The sequence below is a fragment of the Stegodyphus dumicola genome, chromosome 8, assembly GCF_044657685.1.
Source record: "Stegodyphus dumicola isolate Sdum_Otavi_A_Nest chromosome 8, ASM4465768v1".
Lineage (NCBI taxonomy): Eukaryota > Metazoa > Arthropoda > Arachnida > Araneae > Eresidae > Stegodyphus > Stegodyphus dumicola.
Window position 1 is genome coordinate 88,623,951 of NC_140775.1, and position 16,603 is coordinate 88,640,553.

At 32.8% G+C, this 16,603-nt stretch overlaps 1 protein-coding gene across 5 annotated transcripts in view; it reads right to left on the bottom strand.

Moving 5' to 3' along the window:
- LOC118196921 (uncharacterized) overlaps positions 1 to 16,603 on the bottom strand; it is a 251,923-nt gene that overhangs the window by 30,064 nt on the left and 205,256 nt on the right. For 4 of the 5 annotated variants that reach the window (XM_085822089.1, XM_085822088.1, XM_085822091.1 and 1 more), the window contains one exon: positions 6,479 to 6,574. The exons of the other annotated variant lie outside the window; for it this stretch is intronic. In XM_085822089.1, the coding sequence (XP_085678215.1) occupies positions 6,479 to 6,574 (96 nt within the window). The remainder of the gene's footprint in view (positions 1 to 6,478; positions 6,575 to 16,603) is intronic. 5 annotated transcript variants of the gene reach the window in all.

The window sequence follows — 16,603 nt, forward strand, 5'->3', positions numbered from 1 at the left end:
TGCTAGTTGCAGTTTTCCGGCTGCTTCCAACTGCAGGGAGGTTTGCATTTATCAGGGTAGTATTTTTTTCCAAATTTGAAATGGAAAAAACAGTATTTTCCATCTGGGTCAAAACGCTTGCGGGATCTGCTGCGACTCCTATTTCTTTGATGGCTTCGACTTCGTCGTCTGTCTCTCGTGTGTTGAACACTCAGAGTCGCAATTTGTTGCTCAAGTGAAGAATTTTTTTTAGCAACATATCATATGGGCCAGCTTCTTGGACCACACTCGCAACCTCTATCCGGGGATTCATCTCAAGAATTTTGTCGGCCATAGTGGCCAACTTATCAGTACCTTCATCACTAACAATTAAAATGTTTTTTACTTGGTCTGGCAGTTTCTCCATTCATAAAGTCCTCAGAACTATATCAGACACATCATCAGCATCTCCAAGGGCACGCATTTTTCGGAGTAGTTGGCTGGGCTTTAGGTCTCCCAATTCTAGTCCAGTTAGCAATCGCTTGATGCGTTTGTTTTCACTTTCTTTAAAAGTGCTCAGAAGTCTTTCTTTAGCGGCTGAATATTTGTTTGGCGTGTCGTCTCGAATGATGTCCCAAATGTTTTCTATAAATTTGGGTTCAAGTTGTGCAACCAGGTAATCAAATTTTGTGTCTTCGGAAGTAATTCCACTGATTTTAAACTGTGCCTCTACGGTGAAAAACCACATTTCAGGTTTCTCTACCCAAAATGGCGGTATCTTAACAATCACTTTACTAGCTTCAAGCTTTGAAGTAGATGCAGATTCACTGTCCAATGGCATGTTTGCAATTTTAAGTCAAACTAAAACATTAGCATTCCTAATAAAACACGGGTCACCAGATATTAGTTCGACTCATTGCAAATTAAACTGATTGGAAACTTTTATTCATAATCATGAACAGCACTAAAAACTTATACAGAAAAAAAACTACAGACGTCCACCTTCAGTACACCCAACACCAACACATGGGGAACGAACAACCACATAGTCAACAAAAACTCTTTAGTTAAAGTTACAGTTACATATGAAAGTTTAAAAACAATAACACAGCAAAAAAATGTTCTGAAAATTCACACACTTAATTTAAAAAAATTGAATACACATTATTACAGTTATTAGCAATGACAAATAATTATTACACTTTTCTTTCATAATTTAATTATTAATAATTTTACGGTTACTATGGGATTTAAAATTTTCAACTGATATTCACATTTTCAGCAGTAAAATTATAAGTCAGTGTTTCAGAAGAGAAGTAATATATGCAAATGCTACCTAAATTTCGTATAACTGTGGAAAATATTTAAAATTACATTTTAACAAAATCCAAATAAATAAATGAATACTATGTGTACGTGCTAAATATTAAATAATGCTATTAAGCTTAATATAGTAAATTGCTATCAAATAGAAAGAAAAAAATCTTATTTAAAGAGTAATGCAGGTTTGCATATTTGCAAAACATTTAAAAAAATTTTTTAGGGTTACCTACCTAACCTGAGGTGGTTTCAGAGATTTCCTAAGGGAACTATCACATATTTAAACTATATCGAATGAAGGCGAATAAAATCTTCTACGCTACCAGCATTTTACAGAGCCAGAATATACTGAACAATACTAGAAAAAAATATCCACTTTCATCATTATCAGGATGTTGTGAACGTTTCAGGCAAGAATATGACCCGTGCCTTATTATTATTTTTTTCCTGTCTCTTTACTCTCATGAGATTTCATGCAATAGATAATTCCGAGGATTTTCATTTCCTATGCCTTCTCCCCTCATTTTTAATTCATGCATGAGGAAGGCTAAAGCTTCTCCCGCTTTCATGAGGTTTTCATTAAATTATACTCTGAAAAGTGATAAAGCCTTTCAGAGAAAAACAACAAAAGTGCTGTTTTTACAACACCGAACCATTAATCAATAAATCGGATTACTTTTAAAGTAACACCAAAAAGAGTAATTCCTTTCAAAATTTTATTAAAAAAGTCTTAAATTTCTGCTGGTAGTAAACACTAAAATTTAAACAAATTTACTACCGTATTTCTTTACAAATTTTGTGTACTAAGATATGCAACATCTCAGTACTAAAGCTTAATTTTTAGGTGTAATAAAAAATAATGTGTTTTACATTACGAAGGCCAAATAAAAGTATTTATTTTACATTTACAGAATCCTTCCATGACAATTCTGAAACTATTTTACTAATCTTATGCACGTTACTGTGAAAAAGCTATAAATGTATAAGTCTGTATTCAGTATTTCAGAAAGTAGAGCCTTCGGCTACCTTTATAGATCCAGCGTTTGTTAATGAAAGTAATGTCATTTTCTAGAAAGCTGAGTAGTTTATATAACACCTCGTTAAGTCATCTACTGGTTGTTAAGTTAGACAATATATACCTATTGGTTAAAACATCCTCAACATTTTGCACTTATAACACCATCCTTAAAAAAAGATTTTAAAACAAGCAAAATTCAATAAAGTATTATTTTTTAGGAAATATAATATGACATAAAAATAATTTTGAGCTTCTTTCAGAGTATTCCGGACATTATAAGATCTGATATAGTTTACATTTTATTAGTATACATATCAAAGACTCAACAATTTAGATATAACGTGCCATTTCTCCCAAATTAAATGAGATTTTGTTATATCAATTGCTGTTAGATTTTGTTAGATCAATTTTTGATTATCAACAGCATTGCTTTGATTACATCATTTCTATAACATACGAAATTTAATCACAATTCTTATTTAAAGAAAACTGCTGAAGCAATCCAGCAGAATTTAACCAAAATTTGAAAGGTGAAAGATATGTTAGGATACTTGAAATGATAACATTTTTAAAACTGGCTTTAGCAATGTTGTATGGAAAATAAAGATCTTATGTTGCTAGCGCATCGAGAGTAGGCTTGCCTAATCTTGTTAATGATAAATAGATGTGTCATTAAGCTTGTTAAAACAAGAAACATAGAAAATGTTCAATTCTCCTGGATATACCGGGTGATCAAAAAGTCAGTATAAATTTGAAAAGTTAATGGGGTTTTATTAGAACCAAAAAAAAAAAAAATACTGTTATCAGGTACGTCGATATGTTACAGAATCGCATCGTCCCCAGCCTGGCTGATAAACACCTGCTGGAACGTACGATTTTTATGCAGGATGGCGCTCCACCCCATATTGCTAGACGCGTGAAAGATCTCTTGCGCGCGTCATTTGGTGATGATCGTGTGCTCAGCCGCCACTTTCGTCATGCTTGGCCTCCCAGGTCCCCAGACCTCAGTCCGTGCGATTATTGGCTTTGGGGTTACCTGAAGTCGCAAGTGTATCGTGATCGACCGACATCTCTAGGGATGCTGAAAGACAGCATCCGACGCCAATGCCTCACCATAACTCCGGACATGCTTTACAGTGCTGTTCACAACATTATTCCTCGACTACAGCTATTGTTGAGGAATGATGGTGAGCATATTGTGCATTTCCTGTAAAGAACATCATCTTTGCTTTGTCTTCATTTGTTATGCTAATTATTGCTTTTTTGATCGGATTATTGCTTTTCTAATTATTGCTTTTCTAATACAACCCCATGTCATTCTAAGTATGTGTGTCAATTTTTACCTTTCTATCTACATTATTCCGTGATTTATTAAGTTTTCAAATTTATACTGACTTTTTGATCACCCGGTATTACTCGCCACGATTCGAACTCTGAAATCTTACCGATATACCCTCATGCACCGTACCTCAGAGTGTAAGGTATTTTTTCCTCCCTACCGTGTGCCTTCGTGATGTAATTGGAAAGTACGAGTGGTTGGAAATCGGTAGGCTAGGAGTTCGGATCCCGACGAGGGCATTGCAAAGTTTTCACGTCCTCCGAGGTAAAATGCTTAATAATCTCTACAGCACGAAACCTGACATAATGTAAAGACTCAAAGATTTCAATAAGATTCAGCAAAAACGATTTCTTACGACAACGGGAACAGCTGTCTAGTTCAATGCCATCATTTGCATACTTTCATTAGTTATAAATAGATGGTACCTAACACCATAAATTTCAGAATCAGGCTCTGATAATTTAATGTCAGAATCTTAAAAGTTTCACTTATCAAAATGGCACTAATCAATATCGGAATTCAATAAATTAAATTAACCAAAAGTTTTGTAGGAAACACAAACTAAAACAGAGTAATAGACAGCAACTGTGGAAAAAAGGGAAGAAATTTTACGATGGAAACTCTTCTTCATACACAATAGCCTTACTCATAACGCGATTATTATCACATGTTGATTTCGATAACCTGAACTTAAAGAAACTGTCTTCACCACTAAATACCCGAGTTAAAAGAAGACCCAAACTCAAACGTGTAAGAGTAACCTTGAGAAAGACTTTAACGTATTAAAAATCAAAAACTGGATAATAGTGTTTGGGAATAGATCGTCTTGAATTAAATGTTTAGAGAAGGACTGCACCCCGTAGCTCCACTGAGCCGAGTACAGGTTTTTACTCTGCATTTGCATTAAAATTTAATATAAATGCATTATTTCATAAACAACGAAATTGTATTACCAGATCTACAAAATTTTATTGATATCATAATGATCATCTACGGTGTTAAAATATGAGGTAGCTGTATGCGTTTTAAAAGAGCAGACAACCGGCAAATTTTGTAGAATGAGTTCTACAACAATTGTTAGTTAGTAACTAAGATAAGTATTTACTATCATATGTGGCATAAGTAATACTTTTAAAAATTTAAACCTTTAAGTTTTATCTTGAGAAAAGTCGCAGACCATTACCAGGAAGAATCATTATTACAAATGCTAAATGGTATCCTGTATGCTTATGTTATACCTCAAGAAACAATATTTAAAAAAAGTAGTCACACAGTACCCTGCACACATTTACGCTACAACGTTTTATTTTAATACACTACTGTTCAAAATATAAGCTACAAAAGCAACACAAAAACAAAAACCTATTTAACGGATATGCGTGAAATTCATCCTTCAAAAGGCTGTAGTATTACTAGACTACATAGCAAACAATAAAGCAAAGACATACAAAAACACATATATTACGACCATCGTATCGCGAAAGACCAAATGGATCGGAAGAATGTGCAATGAAAACATCACGCTAATAACGGGTAAGATACCCTATAGCGGAAATGCATGCTTGACAAAGGCGAGGCAAACTGGCAATAGTGTCGTTGATCGTTTGTTATGGCAGTTTCACCCTTCCTGTAGTAAAGCAAGTCGGATCTCGTGGAGGGTGTCTAGCCGCACACTGCGACCTGTTGTCCGTCGTCCCAAAATGTATCACACATGCTGTACGGTCAGGTGATCTAGCAGACCACGGCAGATGTGGAATGGTTTTACTTTCCAGATAAATCCGTACTACTCGAGCTCTATGCGAGCAGGTTTTTATCATTCATAAATACCGCGTCGATACCCATTACAGCGATAAAACGACGCACAAGAGAATTTAGAATTTTGTCGCGATATCGGACGGCTGTGTTGGAACCGCCAGGAATCACGCAGAAGTCTGTGCGTCCGTTCATTGGTATCCCAGCGCATACAACTAAGCCTCCTCCTCTGTAATGATCTCTTTCGACGCTGTTTGGCATGTCTGGCCTACAGCTGTTTGGCCAATAGTTTGTCTCTAGCTCTCACCATGTCATTGCTCTTCGGGAATCCTTCAGGATATTAAATCGAGACTCATCCGTAAAGAGCACTTGGTCCCACTGCTCTGAAGTCCAACTCCGATGTTCACGGGCCAGATTCAACCGCGCTCTGACATGCGATTGGGTAAGGAACACAAACCACAGGTCATCAGACACACAGTCAACATTCATGCAGTCGACATGACGCTATTTGGCGGGATATGGGACGTTCTGCAGCAGCAGAGATATGTGACTCTTGCTATCATTAATGATCTGAGGCGTTTTGCACATAGCAACAGGAAGCGATTGCTGCCGTTGTGTTAATCCTCCAGCATCTAGACCCACGTCTTCTACAGGGGTTTTAAACTCTTTAGTAATGATTATACAACCTATTAATGCACATTCTGTGTCGTACACCAGCTTGTAACATCCCGACAGCCCTCCAACGCATTTCATAGGGCAAATTGTGCTTTCAGCTCATGCTTTCCGCTTTGTCTATCTCGGATTACACGCAACTTGCGAACTGACGCATAGATCCGGCATGTTCCTTTTTAAGGCATTGCGGTGTGCCTGCAGAATTGCATTTTATGTTAATTTTGGGCTGTCTATTTGCATTCGGCGATGCAACCTCTATCGCATATATAAGCTGTATGTTTTCATTCCCCTTTTTACATTCGTACCTTTTCTTCTAACGGTTTTTGCTTATTTTTTTAGTTTGAATATAGTATAAGAAGAAAATGAAATCTTTTGAATACAACTAAGTAACTTAATAAAATAGAGCTTCAAATACTTACATGAAAAAGCATGTGTAAATATTTTACATATTTATCAAAAACAGCGTATCGAAAATGTTTTGAGCCAAATCCCAAGAGAAATACGATAAAAACACCCTGAAAGGAATTTATTCAATGAGTGATAAAAAAAGATATATACAATAATCATAAAGCTTTAGTTTGTTAAAGTATACAAGTATAAAGGTTAACATTCACATGTAAGTAGGAAGTAACATTTACACAAAGTAATATTTACATGTAAGTAGGAAGTAACATTTACACAAAATAATATTTACATGTAAGTAGGCAGTAAAAATATGAAGTTTCAATAATTTATATGGAAAACCTAATGTAAGATAAGGCGATGTATATATATATATATATATATATATGTATAAAAAATTAGTAACTCAATAGCCTTGAGTTTGGCGTAGATTTGTTAAGCTCAAAGTTGTTGTGTTACTAATTTTATGTTTCACTTGGCGTGTTTCTCTTCTGTTTACATATATGTATACTTGAATATACTAAGTTTTTACGCAAAATTTCGCTGTAGAAGACGATCAAACCGTATTAAGAGATTCAATTTACTGAATGGCCGCATCTTCAGAGTAGAATGCTTATTTAATTTTGTCAGGCTCATTTTGGTACTAGAATGAATTTTACCGCAATCGGAAAATTTTCCAAGCCATAGATTTCCGAATCTGAGTTTAGTACTCGCCTCCGTTGTAGATTTTCTTGGATTTTATTAGATGCCACCACGACCATGCTCAACTTGTTGGCTAAAAGTGTTAAAGTGTTCCTTTGCATACACTGCGTTACTGTTACGATTATTTCGACTACTTATGTTTAGAGTTATGTAAAATGCTTTTCATGGAAATTGTTACTTTTTGTGCCACATTCATTTCGTTCTTTTTCTTGTAAATTCTTTTTGCCAATTATAGACAAATGTTCTGCTTGAAAATGGTGACCTGAAGTTTGACTGAAATTTGCAGTAGGTCACGGTAAATGTTTCCGTTTTATTGGGTGTTGAAATGCAAAAGCTTTTCTAGATGTTGAAAAATCTACCATACTGTATGCGTTTTATGTGTCATACACATAGCCATGACTTACGTCTTAGATTTCATATTTGTATGAGTATTCTGCTTCAAGTTTCATTGCAATATCGTAAATTGTTCATTTTTTATAAATTAATAAAACATATAATTCTTTTCCAATAACCCTGATCATACAGTAAACATAATGAACCAGCAAACAAATTCTTCGCCTATAAAGCATACACTTTGCTAAAGCAATGTTACAAAACTCGGAATTTAAAAAATAAATAAATAAAATCATGTTAGTTGATTAGTTGGTATGATATATACAACATTATGCTTTCACAAAAAATATTTTTATGAAATACGCTTTTCTTTAAAACTCTCAAAATAATTAAATAACTAAAAGCACAAAAATAATTTGTCGTATAGCACAACGGGAGCAAGATATTAAGTATAATTCTTTTTACAAAATTCATCCACAGTTTTTGTCACGAATAATTCAATATGTGGAACGCCTTTAATAACTGTACAAAGTTTATTCTATTATACGTTTGAAGAAACAGTTCAATTATTATGTTCCATTATTTAGGCACCCTTATTTTTATTATCGTAATATAAAACTGTAGATGAAATTTACAAGGGGAATTATTAAATCTCTTGCTCCCATTAACGTATATGATAAATTATTTTTCTGCTTTTAGTTCAGTAACAATTGTATGTGTTCAGTAACAATTGTATGTGTTCAGTAACAATTGTATACGTATGTGTTTTAATTTAAAGTTTATTTCATAAAACCTTTTTTTCATTTCCATCTTTTTAGTCTCAATGACATGTTATTAATTAAATTATTCAATTGAAAAATTCTTTTTCAATAACGAATAGTCACTGCTTTACTTCTAACAATTGTTTATGCCAAATGATCCACAACCAAAAAAAACTATTTTCAAAAATTCACCAAAATCTCAGAACGTGTATTAATAATTTCGTACATATTTCATTTAAAAGATTCTTTTCCTCTCCTGGTGTTCACAATAAAAATTCCGAGATTTTTAATTTGTTCATGAAATGCAAATATGTACGAAAGACCATTTTAATATCAAATATATTAATTGAAAAATTCTGAACCGAAATTTGAAATGATCGCTTCACTAAACTGAATTGTCATCTATAAATACTATGTGTACGAAGTTTGAACTTTATAGCATATCAGAAGGTAGTTTAAAATTCGATGATAAACCCTTTGATCATAGCAACGAACACCATAAGTGAACACGATTCCAGAGAAAAAGAACATTTCAGAAAAAGTTTTCGAATTCAAAGTGTTGGACAATTTGATGAACAAGGAATTCCTCTTGTATTTTTTAGGTAATTAAATGTAAAGAAGAGACCGATTTCTTCATCATTATTGTAATTTTTTCCTGAATTTTTTCATGCCACTTACTGGCATGTAAAGTGGAGTCCAAGTGGAGACTTTGATTTTCTTTATGCCCATGCTATCTATTAGTCATGCACCTAAAGATATGATTGATATTCATCTTCCTATTTCAAGACTTAACAATCAAGAATAAAATTTCTAGAGAAAATAATATCACGTCTTCTTTCCATCTGTATGTGTTGTAAATGTTTTCCGTTCTTACACTATTATTTTACTACTTTATATGTTTAACACATTCACTGTCATCTACGAAAATCCACGTAGTTGGCAAACTGGGTCTTCTAGCCAGCTATGAGTTAATTCGTTATTGTTCATTTTACCTAAGTGCCAAGTACAAGTATTGCAGTAAATGCATGCAATATTTATTATTAGGAGGATCAGGTCCTCCTACAATATCACTTTCCTTGTGATACTACTTATGGTGATTTAGCATGTCATTATCAATATATGTAGATCAGATTGTAGGATACCTCCAGAGACCGTAAATGATTATGATTTTACTTTGGATGACGTAGAATTTACTCTTAAAAAGTTAAATAAAGGACAAGCTCCTGGTAAAGATGGCCTGACAATGGATATTATTTTAGAAATCTTTGAATGTAATAAAAACTTCTGAATGAATGTCTTCAGAGGGGGATTTTTCCTGAATGTTGAAAACAGACTGATTTGGTTTTGTTCAACAAAGAAAGAAAGGATAAAGAAGATCCTTCCTCTTTTCGACCCATTTGCTTACTGCCTTCCTGGGACAAGGTGCTGGATAAGCTCATGACGCAACGGTTATAATATTATTTATTATCAAATAAACGTTTAAATAAAAGTCAGTTTGGTTTTATGCCGGGTAAAAGTACTATCCAGGCTATAGATAATTTAATTCTGACATCCTTCGAAATAGAAGGAATGGTAAACATACTGCAATTTTATCCTTAGATGTAAAGAGCGCTTTCAACAAAGTTTAATGGCCAATTTTATTAAAGGAATTAAAAAATATGAAATGTCCAAGAAATATCTTCTTATGTGATTTTCTGAATGAATGAAAAGTTTCCTTATATGATGACAGTAGGTGGCATCGCAGAAATTACCAAAGGGGTTGTCCCCAAGGCTCAATATCTGGTCCACTTCTGTGGAATGTTATTGCTAATATAGCTTTAAACATAACCTTACCACAAAATGTCAGTATACAAGCTTATGCTGACGATTTTGTTTTATTGGCCACGGGAAGTGGTCGCCATGCTATTGATAAAGCTTTAAGTTTCGCCTCTCAAGAATTGGAGAAGTGGTCTTTCTATGTTAAACTCAAATTTGATCCAAAGAAGAGCTTTCATTTGGTTATTGCCAAAACTAATACTAGATCAATACATCCTAGGTGCAAACTGAATGAACAACCAATTAGAGTTTCTAAGAATATAAAATATTTGGGCATTACGATCGATCAAAAGCTCACTTTTATACCTCACCTAGATCAAATAAAGATCGAATGCACACATATTCTTAATAGACTTAGTAAAATTAATCACCAAGGTAAGTTCTTAAGAGTTTATATAGAAGAGCTATTGAGAGAAAAATCTTGTATTCAGGACGCGCATTGGACTGGAACGGTCCGAATGCGTAACAAAATTTTGCAAATTCAAAGAATCGCTTTATTGAGGATTACTAAGTGTTTTAGGACTGTTTCCACAGTAGCTCTTCAGATTTTGGCTGGATATCCCCCGATCGATATTTTAGCGGGAAAATAATATGCTATCTTTGAATTAAAAGCTGGTAATAAAACTGTCGATTGCTTCAGTGAGATCTTCTCAGCTAAAGAGTTTGACTTTGAAAAAGGATTTGACATTCATCCAGCTTTTTTGAAACGGTTGAATTGGCATAAAGGCTTCCCCAATATGACAGGCTACACGATTTTTACAGATGGATCTAAATTAAATGGTCATGTGGGGGAAGCCTTTTGTGTGTTCTCAGATGAGAAACTAAGCTTACAAAGGATATATAGACTTTCTGACAATGCCTCTGTCTATCAGGCAGAGTTAGTGGCCCTGCGAGAGGCCTTGCATTGGCTTATTTCTAATTCTGCGATAGATCCTGTAGAAATCTATAGTGACTGCGAAAGTGCAATTGTTTCAATTACGGGTGTTTGTCCAAATAACGATCTAATTAAACAGATAAAAGACATGCTCATTTTTCTTAGCTCTTTCAGAGATATTAAAATCTTTTAGACGAAGAGTCATATTGGTACCATTGGTAACGAGTTAGCAGATAGATTGGCAAAGGCTGCCACTGAAAATAAAACTATCGATTTTGAAGTAAAGACCTCCTTTGACAGTTTGAAATCCTTGTTGAAAAGAAAAAGTTTGACTCTATGCCAAGCGAAGTGGAATGACCCAGATTCTAAAGGAAGATTCACTTATAATTTAATCTCAATTGTAAGTGAGAAAAGATGCCTAAGTGACAAGTATCTAAACCAAGCTTTAACTAATCATGGACACTTTACCTTTTATTATTATAGGTTTTCGATTAAAAATTGTGCCTGTCCATGCGGCATGAGTAATGTCGATATTGAGCACCTGTTGTTTAAATGCTCTTCTATCAAAAATATTGTTCTAAGATTTATTCCAGATATTGCTAAATTTAATACTTTAAAGGATCTAAGTAAAAATACAATGACTAAATTGAAATTGTCAAATTTAATAAAATATGTATCTGTAAATGAAATGAATTTATATATTGATCGCGTTTAAAATTTCCCTGTCTGTTTAAAAGAAAACTGGAATGTTTATGATATTCTGTTATTTTATTTCTTTGTATATGTAAGTAACATATTTTTATACATGCAAGTAACATGTGTTATATTTTACAAAGTATGTAATAATGTGCTTTTGTTGGTGCAGCTGGTAAATCTCACCAGCTCTTAGACTTTAAGTTCATATTTTAATTGTTTATTCTATTTTAAGTTATTTCAGGTAGTAAGGTGGTAGTTCTACTGCTTAGTGGGCCTGATTTAAGCCTTCTTTTAGATCTCAATATTTTTTTAATTAAATAGCTTCACTAAGCCCTGTTAAGCCGCTAATGGCGGTACAGGAAGTTCAACCAGCCATATGCAATATTAGGTGCTTGGTGTGCAGGAAGGGACGAAATAATGCCGTACTGAAAGGGTTTCTCAAAACGTAGTTATCAGATCATTTTGTAAGGTTTATCCTAAGTTTCTAACAGTTATTTTTAAGCTACTTTCCTGTCCATTCTAATTTTAGCTTACAATTTCTTATAAAAATGTGTTTTTAGAATCGCGTTTAATGCAAATGAGTAAGCGTAGTATATAAGTCGGAGTCCACTGACTTCAAGAGAGAGCCTCAGGGTTTCTGACTAGGGCGCGTTTGTCTTTTGGCTACGTCTCTCTAAGCTGTTACTACGCTCGGCCGTATTACAGGCCCTTTATAGCTTCGCCAGCTAATTCGATATTTAGGGGCCAACTACTTAGAATTTTGATAGCTTTGGCTATATCTCTTTAGTTAGGCATTAGTTAAGCCTTATTTCTTATTATTTTGAGTTCAAGCGGAGGCTTTGCTGTACGCCCTGAGAAAGGGGCCATCTGTTAACTCTTATTTTGAGCAACAAAGGGTAATTAACCGTTCTCTAGTTTACATTTCTGTTTTTACTAAAGCAATTATTCGCTTAGCTGTTCACTAGGTTCCTCCATACTTAGTTGTTAGATAAAAGGGTGGAACTCCACAATTTATATCATTTTTCCTTCATCCGGTGACGCGTGTAGGACTATTGGAAAATAACCCATGGCGCGTGAGGAGTTTTGCGCGAATGCGCAGAAAGGCTGAGTATTGTTTGTCTAGTTCCCTCGTAGTTGCCAGAGGGAGCAAAAGTAGTGTTTCATATGCCAACTACGAGTATACTCGCGTAAATTTAGTTACTAATAAAAGAATCTGTTATATTTAAATAATAAAACAAAAAAATAATTTAAAAGCATAAAATTGCAGATGGATTACTGGCATGTGTGAACGGATTCAATCAGCTTTGGGAGAGAAAGTATGAACAAAAGACTAGTGGGTTCCGTTGATGAGGGTTTCTAGTCGAGCGCGGTTAATCAGTGCTTATGCCCTCAAGCTGCATATGCTGAGCAGATAGATGGCTGATCAATTGTTTGAGCAATTTCGGCACAGGATTTAAAATTGTCTCCCAGCAGAGTTCTTCATTAAACGGGGAGGGAGTTCAAAACATAGATAGATATAGATGCCTATTATACATTCGTACATAATTAAGCTGTTTCTCTCACTTCTTTCTTTTCGCTTGCTTAACCTTCAGATCTCCATATTAATGTCATTTTAGAGATAGCAATTTCTAACATGTTTGGCACCAGTTACAGTTTTGTTATTCATAGAGTGCGTGGCGGAAAATGCTGAAAGCTGCAGCTTCCATAGATTATTCTCAGGCTATATCCATCCCTTAAATCTTATGTGTCTATTCAAATCTTCTGTATGAACAGGGATATTTACTGTCTGAATAACAGTTCTTTACTTTTATTGTATTGCAGTCCACAAACCTGGAATTTTTATAAGGTTTATAATATTTGCATAAATTGCATTTCTCATAATTTTCTTACATACACTGTAAAAAAAAAATCTGTAAGTTTACTAAGAAAACTCATGGAAACTGGGATGCCATGGGTTATTTGAGTAACAGAAACAGGTGTTTTCTTTGTACCATTACAGGAGTTTTGCCTGTAATGGTTACAGATCTTTTTCTTGTAATATCACAGCATATAGTTATGTAAGTAGAACATATTTTTCTCATGTAGATTCCCAAACGATATATCTGTAATGGTTACAGATTATTTGCGTGTAATATTACAGCAAATAATTATGTAAAAAGAACATGTTTTTCTCATGTAAAATCTCAACAGATATATCTGTAACCGTTACAGGTTATTTGCTTGTATTATTTCAGCAAGTTATTATGTGATTAGAAGATACTTTTCTTACGTAAAATTCCAATGGTTGTATCTGTAAAGGTTTCAGATTATTTCCTTCTCATATCTCATTAAGTAATTATATGTGTGCAGAATATATTTTTCATAGATGAAATACTAAAGGATATGTCTATAAAAGTAATAGATTTTTGTCTAAAATGATGCTTATTATAACAAAATACATTGAAATCAATATATTTTGAGTAAAACAATATCTGTATGTATATATATCATTTTGATTAATAATCGATTTGAGTTTAATTTGATAATTAAGTTTAAATTGATATGCTACTCCTTACATTAAATTACATGTATATCCTTTATATAAAATAATGAAATGGCATCTGGAATTTATATTTGGCCTGTAAAATAGCTGAGGAAAAAAATGCTTTATTTGCATGTTTTAGTGTCAATTATTAAGATATGTTCTAGAACTTTCTTTTTAGTAATTTTAGCTAAAATAGACACATGTTGCTTTAGATTTAAATTATATGAGTAAATATGTTGCATGTTGATATAATCATATTATTACTGTAAAAGACATTTTGTGAAATATTTCTATGAAGAACTCAGAACAGCTGTTCTTTATGTTTCAAAAATATTATATTCTCTCCTTCTAAAAAATGACATTTTCAGTAAATTAAAGAATTCAACATAGCAATGAACTTTATTTTGTTACTACAAGGAATTCAAAATTTTGTTCATAAGCTTGCATTACAACGTCCAACTAATCTTTTTATTCTTATCTGCACTTAGTGTTTGTCAACAGTCTGCTATTGCTTGAAATAATAGATGGTAAATGCATAAATTTTTAACTTACCTTCAAATAATTTCCTTTGAATTAACAGATAGAAGTCTTTCATTAAAAGCCTAATGTCATGTTTTTTGAATAAGTATAAAACTTCACCAACTGACCTTAATTTTCAAAGCCTTGCTTCCATTAAAATTCTTAATGTTTAATACAATTATGCCTTTAACAAATTTGTTTAAAAAATTAATACTTCACTTTATCTTAAAATTTAATGCATTTTATTTTTACCTATAATTTTTTACAAACATGATATGTAATAAATTTAAGCTTAATATTTACCATTTAGAAAGTGATACTAAAAAAGTAGTCCTACTTATTATAAAGTTCGAGATTTGCATACAAAATTGTGAAATATACACGTGACACCAGAAAACAAACTTTATGCCTTATATATATATATTACAGCATGTTAATTAAGAAGTTTATTGAATTTATAATTTTATTGTGAAATATTATGAAGCAAATAATATGCTAATTAAAATACAGAAGTAAAAATACTTTAATTCTTAATTCATAAACTTTACATAAAATCTGAAAAAAGAATTAATTAAAAATAACACAATATAACATTTCATAAAAATTCGTTTCGACTGCTTGGAAAAAAAGAATGGTTTTTCCCTCTTTGTAAACCATGCCTCCTAAATAAAGAAAAAAACATTATTTTAAAATAATAACCATGCTCTTAAAAGCTTATAAAAATTATTTTAATAGATGTTTTAAACGTGTGCTTATATAACACTTTTAATCATATTTCTTTATAATATCTTAAGAAATTAAGAACAGCTTAAATTCTTTAAAATATTGGATTACAGTGAACCATCTCATTACGACAAACTACCCCTGTCAACCACTTTTTAAATTTACCCAGCATTCCTCATAAAATAACTAATTAGAAAACGTAACTTCTCTAGGATGCCCACTATCATTGAAGATCAAAATCTTCAGGAATCACGTATAGCTAGTTTAGAGAAGGTTCATTGTACAAAAACAGCCAATATGCAAATCTTTTCATAAATGAAGCCACCATAGTTATTAAATATAATATACAGTATACTTATATTCAGAATTTATAACTTGAATAAATTTCTCGAACTATTCTAGCATTCGAAAAATATTGTACTTATTACCTTAAATTTCTAAAACAATATTACATATTGGTCCAAATGAATCACTGGGACTCGGACAACATTTTCCCCCTAGCTTTCTTTTAGCACAGGATTCTGAATATGTTTTAATGATTTTAATAATGTTTGTTACCCTAAATTTTTCGTCCGCATAGTGGTCGTTTTCATCTTACTAACCGATTTGCTAGGGGATTTTGGGTGCTGGCCTATCATTGATGAAACAATAATAGTGAACAGCTTCAAGAAAATGGGGATATCTAATGCTCTTGATGCCATATTCCCACTTATTTTTACTAATTTTATCTTCCGAAAATTGAGAGGGAAAAATTAGGTGAATAAATTAATTTCCAAAGGACACAGTCACAGTAATATGAAAAGTAATCATGGATAAACTACTACTATCACAATATTATTTCTTTAAAAGAAACCTATATTTCAATAAGAATACACACAATTGCAACATCTAATAAGTTATCTCATTTCTACTTCTTTATAATTTGAATTTCTTTCATTCTGATTGTTGTTCTTGCAACTCCTTAGGCCTCAGATCATACATAAATAATTAGAGAAGGTGAATATGCAACTGATATGGCAAAATTGCACAGTGAATGGCAGTTGGTATTTGCTTTAACTATCATAGATCATTTTTTTATTAGCCTGACATAATATTCAACAGGGCTTTTAGTGTGCAAAAGTTTGCCTTTGTTAGTATGACGAAAACAATCATTATATCGAATATCCATTTTAGAATCTTGGGATCTTCATTTTCT